Source organism: Megalopta genalis, chromosome 14, assembly GCF_051020955.1.
Source record: "Megalopta genalis isolate 19385.01 chromosome 14, iyMegGena1_principal, whole genome shotgun sequence".
NCBI lineage: Eukaryota > Metazoa > Arthropoda > Insecta > Hymenoptera > Halictidae > Megalopta > Megalopta genalis.
Window position 1 is genome coordinate 7,265,842 of NC_135026.1, and position 22,741 is coordinate 7,288,582.

Sequence of the window (22,741 nt, forward strand, 5' to 3'; positions counted from 1 at the left end):
ACCTGGTTCTGCTTCTTTTAAACCTGCTAACGGTACTTTGATCCTCCGGAAATAAGATGTACGGCTCGCCCCAAAAAAATAAGAGGCCGGTCGATGGGAAACTGGAACGTCTGCGCGCTGCCACGTTGGTCGATTTTCATGAAATTTTTGGACAACAAGATCTGTTCGAGGACTGTCTACGTATGCATCACATAATTCTTTGTGAGCTCAAGTAATAGCGAAATTAAAGAGACGTGTCTTGAACGTTGTGCAGTAGAATTAGTCTCTTTAATATTTAAAAATTAAAGAGGAAAATTAATAATTCAGTTATAACTGAACTGCGGATTTTATGCATTTACGACGAAAGATAGAGGATGCAATTTGAAACGGTGAGAGAATTTTAATTTGTTCGAAAATATTAATACGCTATTATATCAAAATAATAATAATAATAATAATAATAATATAAAAATTATAATATAATCAAAATAATAATATATCAAAACACCAATCTATTGCAACTGATGCCAAGATATTTTTATTTTCCATGAAAATCCGCAGTATAGTTACAACAATATCATTTGAAAAGATTTGTTTAGTCCAGTTTTAAGGAAATTATTGCGTTTTAAATGATGTTCGAATACTTTTTTCCAAGGGTTGCAGAACCATATATGTAAATAAATTCTAAATGATTTTAGATAACTGTAATTCTAGCTCTAAATAATTCTAATTCTAGTTCGAAATAATTCTAATTCTAATTCTCATTCTAATTCTAATTCTAAATAATTCTAATTGTAATTCTAATCCTGAATAATTCTAATTGTAATTCTAATCCTAAATAATTCTAATTGTAATTCTAATTCTGAAAAATTCTAATTGTAACTCTAATTCTAAATAATTCTAATTGTAATTCTAATTCTAAATCATTCTAATTCTAATTTTAAATAATTCCAATTCTAATCTAAATAATTCTAATTCCAATTGAAATTCTAAATAATAATAATTCTAAATAATTCTGAACCACGAACGCGACGCGACGCAAAGGTATAATTCCACCGGAAAGGAACATTATGCTCCCCACTCCTGCTGCACGAGAGTCCCGGTACGTCACGTGACTAACCCCCACTCCTTCGATTTGAAATCTGGCTTAATCGCCCGGCAACCGTTCCCGACATTTTCGCCGCGGAAAAGAAGTAGTCTCAAATACAACACTGTACTCGACCAACGAAACGACTCACTATCAGCGGACGTAAACAAACGTAACTCGCGAGCGTCGTTCGGCAGCCAACAACTGCATCCGCAGCACCGACCACGTGGGCGTCACACGACCACTTTGTTTTCCTTCGCCGACTCGTCGTCCCGTTCGCGCGAGTATGGTTCCGCGGCGCCCTATGTGTTTATATTATCACAGCCTCTCAGTGTCAATTTACAGAGATAACGCATTCTCGCGTTACAACGTTGTAACAGCCGCAGAAAGCGGGCGATGTTTACGAACTTGGCCGGCTGGTTGAACGGAAAACAAAGCGCCCGGAGTGACAGATATAATTCAAGGTCCGGTCGGGCCGGGTCGGGCCGGGTCGGGACGGGTCGGGCCATAGGATCGTGCAATAATCTACAACGACCCACGCGACGGTCCTCGATAAATATCCGGAACGAGAACCATTATCACGTCCCAGAAACTTCGCTATCCATTCCGTTGACGGCGTATTAACGAGGCACGGGGCTGATTGCAGGATAGAATCCGGCGAAGTGCTCTCGATTTCTTTTCCCGCTGTAAACGAGGCCCCCGCGGCTCGGAATTAGCAGAACCATCTTCTCTCTCCTGTTTCGCCCTGCCCCTACCCCCCTGCCGTCTCGTCGCCGACCCGCCGTCCCTTCCATCCGATTTCAACAGCCACGCCGTTCCCGTTTGCACAACGAACGAAAGTCGTTAAGTTCTTCGCCGAGAATTATTCCGGGAGCTGCGCGCAGCCCCCACCCCCACCCCTTGTCGCCCCACCTCTTCGCGTCGCAGCTCCCTTTCCTCTCCCCACTCTTCGTCGACGGAGTTCTTCTCGTCATCTTCGAGCTTTTAATTACCGATCGGCATTCTAATTAATGAATGGATTTCCTCGGGGCCACTGGGAGATCGTTATCGATCGCACGAGACAACTGACTATTGCCGGGTCGACGGACGCCGAAGTGGGAACGGTGTGGTGGGGGAAGCAGGATCAGCGGGGAACTTAACGGCGTTCTTCGCCGAATTTTACTTACTTTCTTTATACTGCAGTACGTTCGAGTGCTTCTCGTGGATGACCACGCAACGGTAGCAGGATTTTCTGGAACAGAAACAACGTTGTTGGATTTCAGTAAAGGTTTAAATATTTTTAAATATTTAGTATTTCAATATTTTTAAATATTTAGTATTTCAATATTTCTAAATATTTATAATCTAAATATTTTTAAATATTTATAATTTAAATATTTTTAGATCTCAGTAACTAAGGTACACGTATGCTAAAAACATCGTCGATGTCGCTTGGTAAACAATGTTAAAATTTTTGTTACAAGCTCGGATAAAAATTATAATATTTATTTGTCGTTTCCAACAACTTACAATTTTTAGAAAAATTTCTTCGCTCATTGTCCGGTAAATTAGTTTTTCGAACCTCTCGAAAAGAACATTTAAGCCGTCCGATGCAATTTTGAAAAAATTATTCGGATTCAAACGGCCCACGCAAGGGTTTTTTCGTACAGAGTGTACGTAGCTTTTTGTCTTTCGGATTTTCCGAGGTTGTAACTCGCGTCGGGAGGCTATGCTTTCTCAGACAGTCACGGATACAGGATAAATCGTGTTCGTCTTTCATATCTATCTCCGCGTTCGAATAAATCTCAGATCGTATAGAAAATTACTTGCACGTTTGAATACAGATAAAGCCCTGCCTTCGCCGCCTAGAATGAAAAATAGTATCCCGGCTATATTCTAAATGAAGAAGCCTGCAAATAAATTCATTGTCCGAGCTTGAAAATGAATTCGTCTTGTATTTTTCGATTTATCTACCAAGCTGGATTGCTTTTACCCTTTTGAATAAAAAGTGCAACGGGAGATATCTTTTACTGGTCGATTTACTGTGGACGGCTAGGTTGATCTTCAACGATTTGAAAATGTTGTCGAGTCTTCGAGAAAAGCGATTCCCGATGTCATTTGGCGAAATTTTTTCCTTAGCGAAAATTTTCTTCGAGGCTTGGTTAACGAGTTATTAAGGAAAAACAACAGACCAATCAGAGAGCGAGTGCGGCGGATGAATCACAGCGCTGCAGCGAGCGCGACGCGGCATTGGCTGTGACGCGACAACGTAGCGGTGCGCTGACCGCACTCGTTCCCTGATTGGTCCGCGTTTTTCATTAATAACTCGTTAACCAAGCCTCGGAGAATATTTTCGCAGAAGAAAAAGTTTCTTCAAATTACCTTAAGAATCTCTCTTTTGATATTTTTCAATATTTCAATATATTTTTCGATATTTTTCAGACACCCTGCATAAATCCTGCTTATGATAGTTTTGATTAGAATTTATAGTTTGTCCTCTATAATACATTGTAACTTTGAAGTCACACACAGATGTCCCGTGTTTTTTTAATCTAATTTCATTTTTAGCAGCAATCTGACAAAAGTATCTTGTTCTGTTGCTTCTCCTCGATGATAAAATATCAATTTTCAACTTCTATTTTGCATATCATAGTATGTTCGATGCTTCAACAAACAGCAAATTTCTCATTATTTTCAATCTAGAAATTGATATTTATCGAGTTATGCGAACTTTTGATGTCCATAAAAAAATTCAGCCAATTGTAGGAATTAATTTTCCTCGTCGCATATTATCAAAAACTCGATTCCATTCGGAGGCTTGAAAGAACAAAGGCCGCGAACGAAATGAATTTCGTGATATTTTTCGTCGATCGGTTCGCGAAAAATTTGGATAATGGTCGCGGGTTGGGGGGAGTGGTAAATCGCTTGGCCCGGAATCCAGACGATTTATCGTGTATCCGCGGCGCACGGCTTGAACTTCGGGACTGAAAGTTACCGCCGCGGCGAAACTTGTTCCATTACGTTAGTCAATTTAAGGCGGAAGGCGGAAAGAAAGTTCGCCGCGTCATTAGTCCTCTCGAATCAACTGCTCCCTCTGACGGAAGGCTTCTCGTTCCACTGGCGACGTAGACCTCGCGCAAGGCTCAGCCATCGAACTCCGCGAAACAAATGCTGTATACCAGCAACGTCCCATTTGCCATGCGATCATCATTACTTTCCTCGTTTCGCTTCTCACGTCGAAAAACCGCCTTTACTTTTCCTCAGCAAAACGTACCCAATATCCTTAATGAAAAATCGATGTTGAAAATAGATAAGTTAGAATTCTCAATTTACAATTCAATATTTGCTTAGATGTACGGAATTATCTATTCTATAAAAATTATACAGTTAACAATAATTATACGTTTTAGAAAAATTATACATTCTACAAAAATAATATAGTAGTAGTTGTGAACAATTACATTAAAATTCCGTACAAAAAATATAATTTCTTTGTAAACAATGAAACAATTCTATGAATCAATTCAACGACTCTTATGAAACTAACTAAGCTAATGTATTACGCTAAGGTTAGTGCAATCGGTTTGGTCAGTTCCTATGGTAGCATTAAGCGTAAACATTCTTACGTTATTTCGACGTTTTGCATTATTAAACGTTATTTCTAACTATGTGTATCTTCAAAGCAGGTCCAATCAGTTACAATTAAGAATTATAAAGTATTATATAGCTAAGCAGTTGGCAACACTGGTTGGAAACAGAGGTTCAGTTCACAGTCGTAGTTATTGAAATGTGCGCAGCGACATGAAAAATGTGACGTTTGTTTACTATGACACCAAAGAGTTTATTAAAAAATCATTTCGTTTAAAAGTTACGAGAAGTAGAAGAGACGTAATTCGGTATATCTAAATAAAATGGATTTTAAATATACATTCTGATTTCATTCGTTTACTCTTAACACAAACGAATACTCTCGCGAAGTTTCAGCAATCAATCTTGCGGATGTGACTGTCGAAAGAATTATTCGAGAACTGATTAAGAACGAAAACTGTGGTCCCCGTGTGAAACAAATACGATGACAGCGATATGATTTACAGAATGTAACAGCGTTTCGTAAAATGTAACATAACCTAATTCATTTTTGTTTCAGTGCCGACACCTGTCGGCCAATTAACATCTACCATGTCCACCGACCTGTATTTTGCAACAGTCAAATCACTGAGAGAATTAACGATACTCGTGGAAAATATCAACGAACCAATGAGTTGTCCAACGATCTTTGAAAATTCTAGAAAAATATTTGTAAGGCGACAAAACATTCGAACACTTTTCAACCGTCCAGAAGACGACGACGACGACGACGACAACAGTAGAGAATACTATGAAAATGTTGACGAAGGAGAAGAGTACAGTCCCGGACAGAAGTACAGTCGATGGTATGAAAATATACTTTACCACAGCTTGCATATTGAATGCCAAGCATATTGAATTAATTGTTAATTTAATTCTTCCGACGGCAATATAACTTCGGCGAAAGCAAAAATGTGGGTCGTTTCGCCGCGGTGTGACAGCGGATGGTTAAGTGCTAGAGTACCGATGTAGAAAAATTCGCGAAAATCGATGGAAGTCGAGCGTTCGATTTCCGCGTGGCGGCGAGCAAACAGCTTCGATTCCGCGGCGCTTTTATAGGAGGTGGCTGAGCAGCGAGCGCGTTAATCGTGTGCAGCGGAACGAGCACTGGGATGCTCAGACTCGCCGGCGTCGAGGTTCCATCGGTTTCCTTTGCGGCTGATCCGATCGGGTTCGATATTCAAATTCAAAGATAATATTCACGGGCGGATTCGCCGCTCGAATTCCAGGCCCGTGGGCTGTGTCGCGCGGCGCCTTAGTCCCCCGCCCCTCGTCACTTCCGGCGGTCTTTCTGCTTGTCCTTTTCTCCTCTTCCCCCCCTTCTTCCACTCGTTTTTTTTCTCTTCTCTTCCTCCTTTCTTTCCTCCGTTTTATCTCGCTCGCCGGCGTATCGATCGGACACTTTGCAGTCGAGACCCGATAGGAATCTCCACGAAAAGTTCGGGCAGCTCGTGTGACACGAGCATTACGCGGCGAAACGACGACGTAGACGGGGTCCCCTCCGACCCGCCCCTCCCGCGGCAGCCGCCCCCGCGGCCCACGCAACAAACCCTCGCTTTTAATCCCTTACAGCCCTCGAGCCAAACTCTATCCGTTCCCGCGAACGTATTGCCACCGGTTCCGCTGTCTCTGCTCTTTCCGCGCGTCCACGCGATTTTTCTACTTTACCGGAAACCCTCCCCTATCAGTACCATCGAGGCCACAGAACGATTAACCCCCCTGTCTTCAAGGACAACTCGAGCTACCGAGGGATCAACTTTGGAAGCGCGCCGGCCTCGAGCCGATCTTGGACAGTTTCATGCTTTCCCAAGCGATCCGAGGAAAAGATTTTTACAATACGGAACAGTTTTTTTCGTAAAGTACTGCTGGAATTTATATACAGGGTGTCCCAAAATTATAGTGCTTCCGGGGATGAGAGATTACTGAGGTCATTCGAAGCAATTTTTTCCTTTACAAAAATTTTCTCCGAGGCATCGTTAACGAGTTATTAACGAAAAACACTGACCAATGAGAGGCGAGCTCGGTTGGCATGAAGGGGCCTAGCCAACGAGCGCATGAAGCCCAGTTCCGATCATTGACTCGGCCGACTAGTGCCAGGCGAGCTCGTCCCTCATTGGTCATTGTTTTTCCTCAATAACTCTTAAACGAAGCCTCGAAAAAAATTTTTGCAAAGGAAAAAGTTGCTTCAAATCACCTCAAGAACTCCACATTTTCCGGAAATACCATAATTTTTTAACACCCTGTATATACTCTACACGTTCGCATAGCCGATGTTTAATTGCATTCAAGAAGCCGAGATTTTCGTAACGCATGGAACTAACCTAAAATCAACCCGGGACAGTTGACAACAGTGGCCGTTCACGAATCGCGGGGGGACGTTGGAATTTGTTGCTTTTTACGGAGGTTGATTTTCGCGTTTGAAAATGGACTTTCGAAAGCTGCTCGGATTTTATCGGGAACTGCGGGAAGACGAAGTTTGATAGGGCAGTAGCTTGAAGTAAAACTCGGACGTTTATAGTTTTATGAAGCGGTTCGTAAGTCTATGGAACAAATTTAAACTGAATGTATTATAGAAGCTGTTTCGTGAAGTGCTGATCAAATTCATATGATTTCGCCAAGAACGAAACCAGAGTTTAATTACGTTTTGTATTTAAAAAGAGAAACATTTGGAACCTAACCTCGAACTGAAATTGGGACGGTTGGTGACACTGTTCTCGTTCGAAACGGAGGCAAACCCCAATCCACATTGCTGCTATACTACGGTGTGTGTTCGATAAATGTAGGAATCTGTTGCTTTTTGCAAAGTACAATATTGATACTAGAACACTGGAAAACGTGATATTTAAAAATGAACAGAGAAGAGATATTTGAAATGTTTTACAAATCATTTTCGAGATAGGTTATCAGTGATGCAAATTGCAAAAATAGCAATACATGATCATTCTACAGTCCGTGATATAATAAAGAGATGTAAATACTCTCGCCATTCAATTAAAATGAAACCAGGCAGAAGATATTTTCAGAATCCAGATGGAACAGATATTCGAATAAATTAAAATACGTCTACGTAAAGAAATGATTGTCAATCAATTATTACAACTTATGAAATACAGCTGAAACTAGTTCGAGAAATATAATACTGTCCTAAAACTAAACGTCGCTGTTGTTAAAATAACACGAACTACGTGAAATGTTAAATCGACACGAAGTTTCGCAAAAGTGAATAAAAAACATTTCGTCGTTTTTCCGAATCCGTTCCTTACATTATAAATCGCTTCGTAAAGTATGAAAACGTAAGTGTTCGAGTTTTACTTTGAAGGAGGATAGACTGTTAAATAATTCTGTACTCACTCGTTCACCAAGAGGAACTTGTCGCCTTCGTTGTGCAGGCACCTGCCCTTGCCGGACAGCTCGTTCCTCGAAATCATGATCGGATGGGTGACGCCGCTTTGAAACCAGGTGCCCTCCCATCTTGGTGGAAACGTGCATTCTGGAACAGTCGATGGACGAATAATTATCTAAAACTGTCACTTCGAACTTAGAACTGTCGACGACAATAAATTGTACTGCTGTCGGAATCGGGTGCCGCATTCTCGAATAGCCTAACCTCGTCAAATTTGTTAGTGCGTCGACAATGTAGGTCACGGCCACATCGGTCGAGCGTAACGTTTTATTTCAATGCGAATTCACTGTTGTATATGATATTTTGTTTACTATCCATATTTTAGAGCGACAAATGTACATATGTATATCATTACTAGACCACGGATCTTCGTGCAGAATTGAAGAATAAAATCATTGTCGATTGCAACAAACACGAGCCTAATAGATATTTCTTTTTATCTTTAATAATTCCAGCGAGTTGAAAATGCGATGTCTCCGCATACCTATTTTTCTTATAAATGCATAAAATTCGCGGTCTAATCGCTATTGTATTTCTTCTGTTGCAACCATTGCTTCGTGTGTGCAATAAATATTCGCCTTAAAATAGGTAATCCTGAATATATCCTGAAACCGTAAGAATTTTAATGAACAAAAAAACATCGCCTTTGGCTTTTCAGTTAAAATCAACGACGCTTCTCTGGCTGTTAATAGCTCGCGGATGTTTGCGCATTTAAGGCGCGAATGCCAATGGAACGAGGATTGCAAAAATAATCTCCCCCAATTCTGTAAACTGGCGCGAACGTGTCGCGCGTAGTCGCAGAGAAAATCGATTTCTCCTCGAATCTTATTCCCGGAATCTGAACGTCAACATCCGCCGGTTTGTTATCGAATCGGACGTGGCAGACGAGCTGCAGAAACAGCCAGCTATTTCCAACGTAATTAAATCGCGGAAGAGACGGCAACTTCCAGAGAGGAGCAATCAAATCGACCGAAAAAGAAGTCGAGCACGCCGTGACAGGCTGCCGTACAAAGCGGCCAGCGGAACGGCCAGGACGCATCGATGCGTGGCACGTCAAAAAGTGAGGTTAGGTACGCGTAAGCCCGTGAGACAGGGGGCGCCGTGATATCGCGGCGGAAAAGGACGAGGAGACGACGTAATATTCCCGACGAAGTAATTCGGGACAAATCGTAGCGGGACACGAAGACAAAAGGGGTTCGTAGCGGGCGCGAGTAAGGGTTGAACGGGCGGCGGGGAGAGGGGCGGGCTGGGAAGCTGGAAGGGAGCATAACCATGGCGTCGAGATGGGAATTCCCGGGACGGGATAATCCCGGGGGCGAAGCGAATTTCCGGAAACTACTGCTATAGCTCGGAAGGGATACATCCAGCCGAGTTATCGACGATAATCGAAACCCGGGGACGTCCCTCGTGCCTCGTTCCTTTCTCTCGGCAGAAGATCGTAGCGCCGGGAACCCACCAACACCTGACTGTGCAGAGTTCGATCCGTGGGAAACGGTGGCCGCGGCCGCGTTTCCCAAAATCGAGTGCGAAACTCATTTTCTTTCGAAGCCGGAGAAATTCTAGCTCGCTGGCTGAACAGCGAAACCAGGGATGTGTGTGCATGCAAAATTATACGGCGGAGGAAGTTGAAGCTTCGGGGGGGGGGGGGCGAGCCGTCGACCTTTGTATGCGGCGCTGCTAGATAGGAGCCTGCTTCGTTGATTTATTAAATTGTCGCAGTAACGCAGTTGTCATTGCGAGTCGAATTGAATTTCTTACGGAGAATTTTCGAAAGTTCCGCAGAACTGCGGGTAATTATTTATGATCTTAAGGGGGAGGGGGGCATTGAGCTGAAAATCAAATACCAATAATTTTTGAAAAATTAAATTTAAAAGGAAGGTATATTTTTATAGTATTTTTTACACAGAATCGAATTATGTAAGAATTAATTTTCCAACAACGAAAAAATTATTGAACCAAACAAATTTGTTAGGACACATTTTTTCACATAAATAAAATTAACGAAGACATTTGAATGTGCAGGACACGCGATGCGTGTTAGATATGGACATACTTTGTCGAATCTACTGACTTTGACCTATATTCTATACTATGTAAACACGAGTGGAATGTTTAAAACTGACTTCAGTTTGTGAAATTTCATTTTCATTTTTTCTTTTGTGAGATTTCAGTTTTTCCCTAATTTGGGATGTGTTCGATTATAAAAACGGGTAAGAAATGGGAAGAAACGTAATGAAATAAATCATAACAAACACAATGGAAACGATGGCGACATTATTAAGCAACGTACTGCAACAGATAGCAATAGTAATTTCGTTCCGCAAAATTCTGGTGATGTACGAGACCCCAGCTACAGTGCAGTTAATTAATGCTCATGTAATCAATGTAACCAGAACAACTCGAACAAAACTGAAGTTTTCAACTGAAATTTTTGCTACGATTTCTGCACGTGATATTGAAGAAAATTGTGTACGGATTTTGCAATTCGATAATCTTTTCACAAAACAAATGTTTTCCTTACTCGAAAATGGATGTTGGAAAATTAATTTGTACATAATTCGATTCTACGTAAAAAATACTACAAAAATATATTTTTTCAAAATTTTATTTGGAATATTACTAGCATTTGATTTTAAGCTGAATACCCCGCATCAAGTGATTTTGAGGAAATTTGATGACGTTATAGAGATCGATGTTCTGAACAACTTTTTCCTTCGGAGAAAATTGCGACCTCTCTTAGTTTCCAGGATAACCAGGAAATAAGCCGTAAATCTAATGCAAACCTAACGTATTGAAGGCATCGAAGCCATTTGAAAAATCGCTCGCGAGAACTGTAAATTTGAGAACGTTTCACGTGCTGGGTTTCTTTATGAAGTAAATACCAGAAAACAAGACAAAGTGTAACGCTTTGCACAGTGCAAGACCGACGTCAGGATACCCTAGAACGCACAGGTCGCCGAACCGCGCCGCCACACTTAACCTCACTTATCCTCGGAACGAACTGCGGCCGCTCGAGTGTGCACTACCGTGCACGGAAAGGAACAAATAAAATTGTTTTACCTGCTCGGACCTGGAATAAGTGGGCGCGTTTGATGGGCCGTTCAAGGTCGCCAACCCCGAAAGAGAGACCCCGTCGGCTGGGTCTAGCAGTTCCGAGAGTGTCCCCACCACCCGGCAGTGTTCCCAAGCTTCGACTCCGTTCCGGCGAGCCTTTGCAGACACTTCAGCGTTGGCAACACGAATATCGTGCCGCTAACCGTCTCGTCTCGTATAAATCCATCGCGTGGCAGCGTACCTTGTCAACGAGTGCCGGCAATTCGAGCTCCACTCGTGGCCGCCAGGGAGAAAAAGTCGTAGAATCGGATCGGGTCGCGTGTCGAATCCCGTATACCGTAGACGCGGGCCGCTCGAGCCTGGACAGTCGATGAATAAATCAATCGAGAAACGTCCCGCTTGTTCCTTTCTAATCCTCTTCGGAACGAGAAACGACCTTGACGGTTATGGCACTGCCGGCGCACGGCAATTGACAGTCGTGTCTCCTCTGCTTCGCCGCTTTCTCGTTCTTCGAACGCGAGCGTTTCATTTCCGGCCAATCAATTTTTCTACGACGCATCCAGCATTCGAAATGATTTGGTCCGACGTGCAGCTTCGTTCCGTAAGTTGGTGTACTTTATTCGGTGTACCGATTAAACGCATCTGTACAGTGTTCATACCTAAACTGATCAAATTATGTCCAATGATCCTATGGGTGCTAGGTTCTTTGCATTTTGCCGCCAAACCCAGAGTGAACGCGGGCCCAACCCGCGACCTAACGAAGACTTAACCTATAAACTGAAGAATACAGTGGAAAGTGGAGTGAAAAGCGGTAGGGTAAGTGTGGGTATTACTGCGGACGCCTCAAAAGCTGCGGTAATTTCATAAAAGTAACAAAATCTAACATTTTATGGTGTGTGATCTTCTAAAAATGAATTTCGTAATTCTTTGTGTGTGTTTAATATTGATAATTTATGACATACAAGTAACAGCAATCGCATTTTGAATTCATTTGTTGACTTTTGATATTAGGAAGCTTATGAAAACGTTGATTATAAAATATAATACGATGTAAAACGTTGAGTCTTATGAAATACTCTAACGGCAGCTCTGAACGCTGATTCGAAAGGCATTTATATCTCGGTAATTAGTAGTAAATCATTCATTTTAGCGTTATTTTTAGATAAAGTAATCGTTACTTTGATACAAGATCGACGTACACTGTCACTATCATTTATTCTCAAATATTATTTACTAACATTTACTAATAATTTGGCGCATAGTAACTTGACCAACACCGGCGGCAACCGGTGTATATTATTATGAATACATTGTAGTGCTAGAATAAAAACGATGACTTAACTTTTTTATTTCTAACTTTTTATACATGAAAATTTGTTCAACATATTGGAAGAATCTCACCAATATGTTGAGTGATTAATATTTATTAAAATATTATATAATATTTTTATAATATATTTATATATATAATATATATATATATATATATATATATATATATATATATATATATATTATTTATTTATTTATTTATTTATTATTATATTTTATAATATATTTATTAATATATTATATAATATTAACATATTATATAGAGTGATTAATCTTATTTTGAGCGATCAGAAATATTTGTCCAAACTACATCATGTTTGGTCTCATTTCAATCAGAAAACTATCACCGCAATATGTTAAAAAGGAAATCAGTTTTAAAATGTTAAAATTAAATTAAGTTATTTAATATGTATATGCGCACGTATAGTTTATTTACATTATGCTTTCCAATGAAATTTGTGCTTTCGAAGATCCAATATTTTGCGAAAAGTAAGCATCCAAGATAAAGAATAATAGGCACAGCACAAGTTGTCAATTTATTACCGTAAAACGTCTTATTTTCTCTGTTAAAGTTCGCCTTCCCTGAAAAACCATGGTAATAACCACACTTACCGTAGGAACGCCAGCTTTCTGAGCGTCGCGTCAACAGACGCTGTTTGCGCGACTTTGCACGAGGTGGGCCCTTAGGGGAGACAGCCGAACCCCGGTGCTTTTTACGAATTAGATGAAAGCGGAACGGCGTGAGGGTGTCCGGATTTGTCTTGAAGGTAAGCCGCTGCTAACAAATACATAAATACGGGACGGGCCGGACATCGGAGACCGGCGAGCGGTAATGAGGGGTTAATTAGATCCCGTCCCGGCGGGAAAAGGAGGAAAAATATTGTTGCAGAGGCAAAGCGCGGCGGTGGCCCGCGGCATCGTAGCGGCCGGATACCGGTTCTCGGCGCCGCGCCTTTAAGTAAGACCTTCGTAAATAAAGACTGTTGTTGCCGTTCTCGCTCTCGGACGTCGGGGCTGTTGGTTCATCTAATTGTGGTAATCGTTTTCGCGTCACCGCGGGAACACAAGTCGGGAATAGGGCTCCGCCACTCCGAAGAGAAAATAATCGAGTTGGATTCGTCTTTGACGATTCCGCCGCCCACCGGACCGGAGGGCAAGCTGCGACGTTGACGTCGACGTAGACGGAGCCACGGCGTCGGCTACTCTCTCCCGCGTCGGACGGCTTCCCCTTCCCCCTTCCTCCTTCCCTTTTAATGGGACGCTCGGTCGCGCGCGGCTGCCTGCCGTTTCTCCGCCCGACGGAACAGATGTCTCCACCTCCTTCGCCTCCTCCTTTTCGATGCGAAATGAAAAAAAATTTATCTCCGCCGGCGCGCGGGGAACGGGGCCCTGCCACCCCCGATTCTTTACGGCTTTGAATTCGTAGTGATGACACATTTTTCAAAAAGTATAACTGTGTTGTTCAAGACGTCGCATTTTAAAGAATGTTTTATACTTGCTCTATCATTAATTTCAAGGCGTAAATATCATTTACCGAGTATGATACAGCTATACGAGTACAATAAGCATTTATTTAACTTCTATTTCATATACATAATTACACGACGCGTGTTATTTTGTTGCAAATTTATAAATCAGACAATCATTTCGATACAGAGGGTGTATAAACTACAAACATAAAAATTTCGTCTAGGATGACGTTTCACTGGTTTCCTAAAATATTTAAGCTAATGTTAGTATGAAAAGTATATTTATATTTCTCATAAAAATCAATATAATCTTACAAAAATTATATCGTGTTTGGTATCATTTTAATCAGGAAAGCCTCACGATTCCAACGCCGCTCAAAATTATTCGCAGACGTACCGTTTTCAACCTCGAACAGGGAACTATTCTTCGTAATCGTTTTTTCGGAGGAGGGGAGGTCCGCTGAGGTACAGTAAATTCTCCCCAATTGATGCTCAGGTTGTCCATCAAATTTGGAAAGATGTGATACAATTATTCGAGCCTTGCCGCCTCATTTCTATAGTTACCCATTGTCAATAATTATAAAAATTAGCTAATCGAGCAGATTCGAAATTCGAATTCGCTAATTCGAGCTGCGACGTTCCAACAATAAAGCCAGGGGTGGATTTCGGTGTCCACATCCTGCGGACCCGGTCTATAAATCCTCGGCGAACAATCCGCGTGCACGCGACGCAGTTTCATCCCCTCGAAGACGGGGTTTTATTATTTATTTACGCGCGCAATCCCGCGGGCCTTATCGTCCGACATAATCAGAGCCGGCGGGGACCGCGGGGAAGATTCGATTCCACGGGACCTCGCCGCCCGGCCGGACTGTTCTTTTTTTCCCACCCCGGCCACGTTCCGCGACAACCCCTCGCGGCCCCGGGGGCGAGAATCTCCATCGCGGCCGGTCGGCCGGTGCGAATCGTGATTACGGATTTCGAGTCTCGCGCGCGGATTTTACGAGCCCGCGGTGAATCGCTTCGTTCAACCCCTGGCCGCCCCACCGGCCACCCCCGGTCTCGTTCGAACGGGACGGGAGCGTCGCGGGGGTGGAAGGCGGACAGGAAGCAACGGCCGGCATACGAACCGCATGGAAATAAATAAATGGCTGGAGGGTGGCCGGCTGCCGGCGGATCCGCTCCAGGGACCCACCACCTGCTATCGATTTCACCCTCGAAACACAGAACCGCCGTCGTCCGCCCGACGAATCACTTCTTTTCCATCGCGGCCCCGCTTCTTGCGGCTCCGTCGGGGAATCGGCCGCTTGTTTCGCGCGAGATACACGGCACCCCCCCTCCTCCCCTGCTTATCACTGATCGAGCCTGGGACTATGGATATCGTATGCTCTCGAGGGTGCGCGCTGCGTCGCCTCGACGATCTTGCGGTTTTCCCCCGCAAATTTCTAGGTGACCGATTAGGACGCTGCGCGTCTTTGCTCGGTTGCCAGGCGAGGAGACCTCGGAGCGGTCAGGGTGGACCTTAAGGGACCTGACGGAGTTGGATAGCAGCGGCTGCGGTGTCGTACGGAGTGGATAGATTTCGTTGGTCTTCTTTGTGCGGTTTTCAATGAATCGAGACTTAATCTGTCCGAGATATAATAGCACTTCGAGTGTACTAATCTAGGACACAAAAGTGCGCGCATCGTAGGGGCAACGTAAGGTTGATGAAGGGAGCGAGAAGAATGGGGGTGTTTGGTCCTTGGCCAGCTAGAGCAAGCCTTGGTGAAGGCAACTAACAGACCTTACACCTTAGATGTTAATATGACTTATTATATTATTATATTATAGTATTATAGTATAATATATATTAATATAATATAATATAATATATATGTAATAAATATTATAGTATTATATTATTATATTATAATACAATATATTATTAATAAGACTTATGATATTATATTACACCTTAATACGACTTACAATCACGTCTGAGAGACGTGGTCAGATAATCGGGTCGGAAATGATTATCACATCTGAGAGACGTGGTCAAAAGATCGGACAAGAAATGATTATCATGTTTGGTGAAAAAAAAAATCGAGCCAGAAATGATTATCACGTCTGAGAGAAGTGGTCGAAAAATCGAACCAGAAGTGATTGATTATTCACGTCTGAGAGACGTGGTCAAGAAATCGGGCCAGAAATGATTATCTCATCAGAAAACAGTGCATCCGACATATTTCAATCAAATACAATTGCTTCTAGTATCGTTCCTAATCAATTCGGACTATTAATGCTTCGGTTACCATGTCCACTATACAGGGTGAGTCACAGAAATCGGTTCAGTGTTTTCCCGAAGATTCTTCGTAGATAGTCGACGACGCTTCGAATGACATTCTGCATTTTGAATCTCGGTATGCGACAGGCTAACGTCAATGTCGACAACCTAAGACGTTATCGCCTCCGAAATGATCTTGAAATGACCTTGACTCCAAGAAAAGCGTCCACATCCAAATCCACGAAAATTCTTCGGAAATACTTTCGCATGCTTCTCCGTTAATTTAAACTGTCCGTCAACTGCCGTCGATTAATTTCATTTCGACGAGTCGCGTCGAGGCACGAGCGTCTACGGAAATCCCGGCGCAAGGTAAACGAACGTAGGAACCGTCGTCGCCGCGCGTCGTTCGAAGATCCGCATTGACAGAAGTCGCGGCGGCAACGTCCCGACAGGAGCGTGACGTTAATAACGTCGTCGGACGAAATAAGAAAGACGAGCCGGTGGAAACGTAATACGGACGACGGTCAGCTCGATAAACTTGAGCCGAGTAAATTGAAACGCGGCGGCCGCCGTGGCTGATTGAGGATTCTGTTATCGGCGGGTGAGCGGGAATAAAGGGCCGGAAACAGGTCGCGGTGGGGCGGGGAGGAAGGAAATGAGCATGAGGGGGAAAACAACGTAATTCATCGACGGCGGCGCGGCTTTAATATCAATAAATTCAACGGTATCTTTTAACGACAGTTTCGAAGTGACTCGGGATGGAGCTGAAAGCAAGTTAATGGAAGATCCTCGCCGGTTAAAGCGGGGCGTCCGAACGCTTTGTTTTTCTGTGCCGTCCACGGTGTAGAATCGGTAGCCGGGGCTAATGCGATGAAAACAGTCGTTCTACGAACCGTGGAATTTCTTTTTATTAAAATGCAATTGGGCGACAGCTCCGATGAAAGTGAAAATTAACGTCCTTTCTTTGCTTGCTGGCCCCGAAGATTTCACAATCGCGAGTGAATTTAATAACTCGCTGAAAACATAAAAGATGTTTGTCCCGGAAATGTCTCGCAGTCCGGTAACAGGAGGTCGCCGAGGTCATTTGAAGTAACTTTTTCCTTAGCGAAAATGAAATCCACGGCTTCGTTTATGAGTTATTCGCGAAAAACACTGACCAATGAGAAATCGCGCGTGGCGGACGCCCCGCCCTAACGCCTACTGCCGGCGCGACCCGTCATTGGTCGCGCGGGCGGAGCACCGGCCGCACTCGCTCTGCGATTGGTCCGTGTTTCTTCGTTAATAACTCATAAACGAAGCCGCGGATTGCATTTCCGTCAAGGAGAAAGTTACTTCAGATGACCCCGGGAACCTCCCATTTCCGGATTACACTCCGAATAAGATTCTTCGAAACAAACGAACGAGTGTGTCCTTAAAATATAATATCGGTACATACCAGAACGTCAAGAAGACGAGTGAACGAATTTATAAACTTGCTAAATAAATTAACGCGACCGAAAATTATCTTAACAATAAATTTAGTCAACGAACAATATACCTGCCAGTAAACAAAAACGCTCCTTGTTCCGCGGGGCCGAGGAAAATGTGACCTGCTGGCGCCACAATAATTCTAACCCGCTCGTATGCCAGGAAATTCTAAGCCCGGCATTTGACCTCCTTTGACCTCAGAATAAAAACTTACGCGAGTGCGTAAAAGCTTGAAATTAAGGCATCGCTCCCGCGTTTAAGTGTCTCGTAAAAATTGTTTGCCCCCCCCCCCCCCTATCACCGCTACCGCCGGTGAAATTGGAAAACTTGACTTTTGGCCAGCTGGACCGACCGGTCCAACCACGGTGCTACGAGAATGGAGAGCTCGTAGCACTGTTTAATCCGTAATTTACTGGCGCGCCCGTTCACGGGGAGAATTATATTTCGCCGAAGGTCTTTCCGTTCTACGGGCGGACCGGCGCGCCGGCAATCCGGGAAGAAAAAACGAAAGCAGCCGGGCCGGACAATGGAGAAACTGTGTCCCGTAGCGGCGCGTATAAAACGAGAATGACGACCCGACGTTCCGATAAAATGCGCCGCCGGAGAAGGAAGGGTCGTCGCGCGAAGGAGCCCTGGTATTCCCTGCGAGCTGTTCCGCAACAGCGGAGCGAATAGAGTGTCGATTCGCGAGAATCCAAGGACGTTACTTTTCGTTAGCCAAACGACTCCCGGCACCGGGCCGGGGATTTGCGAAGAGGGGTAGAGCGAGAGAGAGAGGGAGAGAGAGAGAGAGAGAGAACGCGCGCGAAATTACGCGGAGTTTATTCTCACGGACGAGTCATTACTTTCCCGCGACCTCCTTACACCGGCGTATCCGGCTTCCTCCGCTCCATTCACCGGGCGAATAACGATCCCCTGGCGGCTCTACGTCTCCCCGGAAATGGGCCGCGTTCTCCAATTGGACAATGATAATAAGGGTAATAGCGACAGGAATAATAACGACGATGATTAGAAGAATCGTGCGCGAGCCCCTTCTACCCGCGGCAAATCCCATTCGCCCGCTTCCCTCCGCCGTGAAACGCGGAAATTTATGTTTCAGGTGCGCTGGTATAATGTTCGACCGTGTTTGACGGCGTTGGAGCCGCTTGCACGGTTCGAATTATCGAGCGAATCGGGAAGGACAAGAACAAGTCTCGAAATTTTGTCGTAGCTTTCACGGACAACCGGCTCAAACTTGCTCAAACATTCTCAAACGACTCCAATTTTTGCGTTAAACGTTGTGAAATGAGTTTCGGTAAAACAATGATTTTAAAGCTGACGAGAGAGTTCGCATCGGTTCAAACATTATCGAATAATGGAAACGTGGTCAAACATTGTCAAACGAGCGGTGGCGGATGATTTCTATTGAATTTGGTATAGTTTCGAGTGTTTAAGTCGCATATTAGAATAGAATAAATATAGAATATATATAATAAATTCCTGTAAAATATATAATCGTGAACTTAAAACGTGTTCAATTCGGTTCATACATTGACCAACGATGTTAGGTTAAGCTGGACTACAGACTCCAAAAATCATCTGCTTACATCTGTTCAAATCTGTTGAAACAGATTTACTTAATTCTCGAGGTACCCACGTACCAACAAAAATCTGCTGGAATATCCACCAACGAGTTCAAACATTCTCAAACAACCAGCAACCAACGACTTCTATTAATCTTATAGATATTTAAATCGTTCAAAAAATGAATTCTAAGGAAATGACGTTAGCAATATCGAGTCAGAAAACATGTTCGCGATGGTGTCAAACAGGGTCAAACATATGCAACAATAATTCCAAGTTTCACTCGCTAAGAAAAAAGAAAGTACGTTTAAAATTAACAAGATCCTGCTCGAACGTATTACAACGAGTTCAAATATTCTCAAACAACCAACGAACGATGATTTCTGAACCGACATCTAAATCGTTCGTACAATAAGTTCCAAGAAAATGGTAGCGCCAGCATGCTCGAACCGGCAAACATGATCTCGAAGTTGTCAAACAGTGTCAAACATGTGCAACAGTAATTCCAATAACACTGTCCAATATAAAAAGTAATGTTTATTCTTAAGTTTCACTCGCTAAGAAAAAAGAAAGTGCATTTAAAATTAACAAGATCCTGCTCGAACGTATTACAACGAGTTCAAATATTCTCAACCAACCAACGAACGATGATTTCTGAACCGACATCTAAATCGTTCGTACAATAAGTTCCAAGAAAATGGTAGCGCCAGCATGCTCGAGCCGGCAAACCTGTTCTCGAAGTTGTCAAACAGCGTCAAACGTCGGCAGGAGTAACGCTGCAACGTAATACGAGTTTCCATTGAAGTCGACTCCAGGAAGAAGCTTAAAAAGAAAGTATTGGACGGGCCGCCTAATTAGATCGTTATCCTTCCTTTCGGGGCCGGAATCGTCGCAGGAAAATATTATCGTAGAATCCGGTAACAAGCATTCTTATAATTTCTTGGCGGAATTCTACTTTTGCTGTTCAAACGGCGGAACGAGGTCCGTCTCGTTACAATCTGTTTGAACGGGGCAACGTCGACGGTGAATATTTCACGGGATATTTCATTCATCGGACAGGAAACTAACTCCACACCGATAAACGTCCGAAAGTTCCACAATAGCGTTGCTTCGAAATTTATTGGCGCGCTTTCTACTTTTCCATTATATTATCCCCGGGAAAATCTCCTCGATCTTTACTTGTTAGCAAGAACTATAGCCTGCTCCACTTTCCACAATCAGCCTGCGCCGAACGTGACTCGAATGCTCGTGTTTTCCCTTCGCGGCCGGGCGCAACGTCATTATTATTGATTAACATTCGTTTCCCCGTTGCTTCCGGTTGCGCGTTCGCCCCGCATCGTCAAATCTCCATCTTCGGTGGAACGAGCGAGAACGGGTCGAATACGATTCCCATGGAGTTTGGTAGGTAGCTTAATTTTGCTTAAAAAGCAACGGTTGCGGGAAGGATCTCTGGCGACGCGGTGGTGAGGTTAAGCCTAACCTAGAAGTCGGCGAAGCAGCGACATTTCAATGGTAACATATTCTTTCAAACATTCTGGATCTTAGAGTGGTTGTTTTCGTCACTTTGACGCGATCATCATTCATAATTATTTATATTTTTATAGCTATTACTTATTTATAATTATTTATGTTTTAAAACATCAGCAGAAGATGAGTAAACATTCGATTGATATAAATTTTTATGGCGTATTTTAGGATGCTATGAACTATAAAATCGAACAGTGTTAATTTTGTTTCAAATGCTGTTTATTTAGGTTTCAAACGGCGTCGTTCTGAACTCCTTTTTTTCTTAAGATGGCAAAAGTTCAACACGGCATCGACGGTCAATTCTCTGAAAATTGTCAATATGGCGGTCATTTCTATTTGAACTATCGAATTCGTACAAAAAGGTTTCTACGTTTCGTGTTTATATTTTCCGAAATGATTGAAAGGTCCAAAAAAAAAAATCGATCATCAAACCCTAGATTATAGTAAAAATAACTGAAATTTCAAATTAATCGGTTGTTTAGATCTCGAGATATCTTGCACGCCGTTTCTCGAAAATTTCATAGTGGTCAGACCCCGTGAATCAGGCAACCAGAAATCTTTCACGTAAATATCTTTTTTTATGTAACGAAACAAATTTATGGAAAGATTTTGATCAAATTGAAGCACGAGATTTTTCAAAGTTGCAGCAACAGTAATTCTTCCTTGCAAATGTTATTTTAACATAAAACAATATAAAACAAAAATTTCAGCCGAATCGAAGTATGAAAATTGTTTAAGTGACAGCGACGATACAACAGCTAAACAGTGTTTGCAATTATATCAGGCCTCGTCTTTTCGGTCGACAAACATCTTTTATGCAAATATTTTTATGCGAAACAAAACTCCGTACAAAATCTGAGAGACAAATTGCGGAATGAAAGTTTACAGAAGACCGAACGAGTTTTACGGAAGTCTGAAATGTACCAGGATTTTGATCGAGGAATGAGGTTGGATCGAGTCAACAAATGAGACGTAAAATATACTGAGTCTTTAATGTTTCAAAACATTGATAAAACAAAATATATCGCTCTGTTTAAGCCCGCCGTTCGTACCGCACGCACACTCGCACGCATTCTTACCACACGCGCAGTCAAACAAAGTCAGTGCCGTATTCAGGCCTAATAGAGCCCAAGTCGGATTCATTACACGAGATTACAGCATTAATACAAACAAACAAAATCACACTTCTAACTTTCACGCATTTAACTCATCTGGATATCTAAGAATAAGGTTGCCATATATTTACTATGCACATCATCTGGCAAGGGCCTCGTTAACAATTCTGCTACACTAAAGTTTGTACCGTTCTGTGTAACACAAATCTCGGAACGCATGCATGCTTCGCGTGAAAAATGGTATTTGTTCGGAATATGTTTCACGTGATCGTGAGGCATGTTAGCAGCGGAACACAATTCCAGCACACCTTGATCGTTACAATTCACTGGCGTAATATCCGCAATCATTTCTTCGAAACCCATATCGCGCAATAGATTCCGAATATACACAGTCTTTTTCGCAGCTTCGTACAACGCCACATAGTGTGCTTCCGTATTAGAACGAGCTGCATAGTCCTGTATTTTCGACTGCCAGCTGACAGGACCACCCGCTAACATGTGCAGAGTTCCGGAAAACGATCTTCTGTCGGCGACGTTTCGAGCCCAATCGGCGTGCGCGAAAACCGACAAAGATTTACCATCTTCCTTATAAGTAATCGCATAATCTGATGTAGTCCTCAAATAGGCCAGAATGCGTTGAATCGTTGCTGGGTCTGAGCAAGCTAACGCGTTTACTGCAAACGCTATGTCGGGACGGATGGCATTGGCCATATCAACAAGCCATCGAACTTTCACACCATGCTGGAAATTATATTTCGATCTCATTTCTCTCTGGACCTTGCTCCTGCCTTTGTCGGTTGAAGAAATGCTCACTTCCATTGGAGTCAATGCCAGCAGCAACATCTCCTTGTTAAAAAGTGACTCTAATCCTTTAATACA

At 42.9% G+C, this 22,741-nt stretch overlaps 1 protein-coding gene and 1 long non-coding RNA gene across 3 annotated transcripts in view; one reads left to right on the forward strand and one right to left on the reverse strand.

Annotated features, from left to right (window-relative positions):
- Nucleotides 1-22,741, reverse strand: part of LOC117225809 (uncharacterized) — a 692,652-nt gene that overhangs the window by 151,255 nt on the left and 518,656 nt on the right. Inside the window, exons 1-3 of one of the 2 annotated variants that reach the window (XM_076526300.1) lie at nucleotides 11,136-11,285; nucleotides 8,024-8,162; nucleotides 2,233-2,297 (exon numbers count right to left, since the gene is read on the reverse strand). In XM_076526300.1, the coding sequence (XP_076382415.1) occupies nucleotides 2,233-2,297; nucleotides 8,024-8,100 (142 nt within the window). In that variant the 5' untranslated portion in view covers nucleotides 8,101-8,162; nucleotides 11,136-11,285. Of the gene's footprint in view, nucleotides 1-2,232; nucleotides 2,298-8,023; nucleotides 8,163-11,135; nucleotides 11,286-22,741 lie in introns of those variants that run through there. The other variant, XM_033479585.2, reaches the window with a different exon arrangement.
- LOC117225810 (uncharacterized) lies at nucleotides 11,549-14,253 on the forward strand. The gene is made up of 3 exons (XR_004491614.2): nucleotides 11,549-11,730; nucleotides 11,831-11,945; nucleotides 13,034-14,253. It is a non-coding gene; the product is annotated as an uncharacterized LOC117225810 (long non-coding RNA).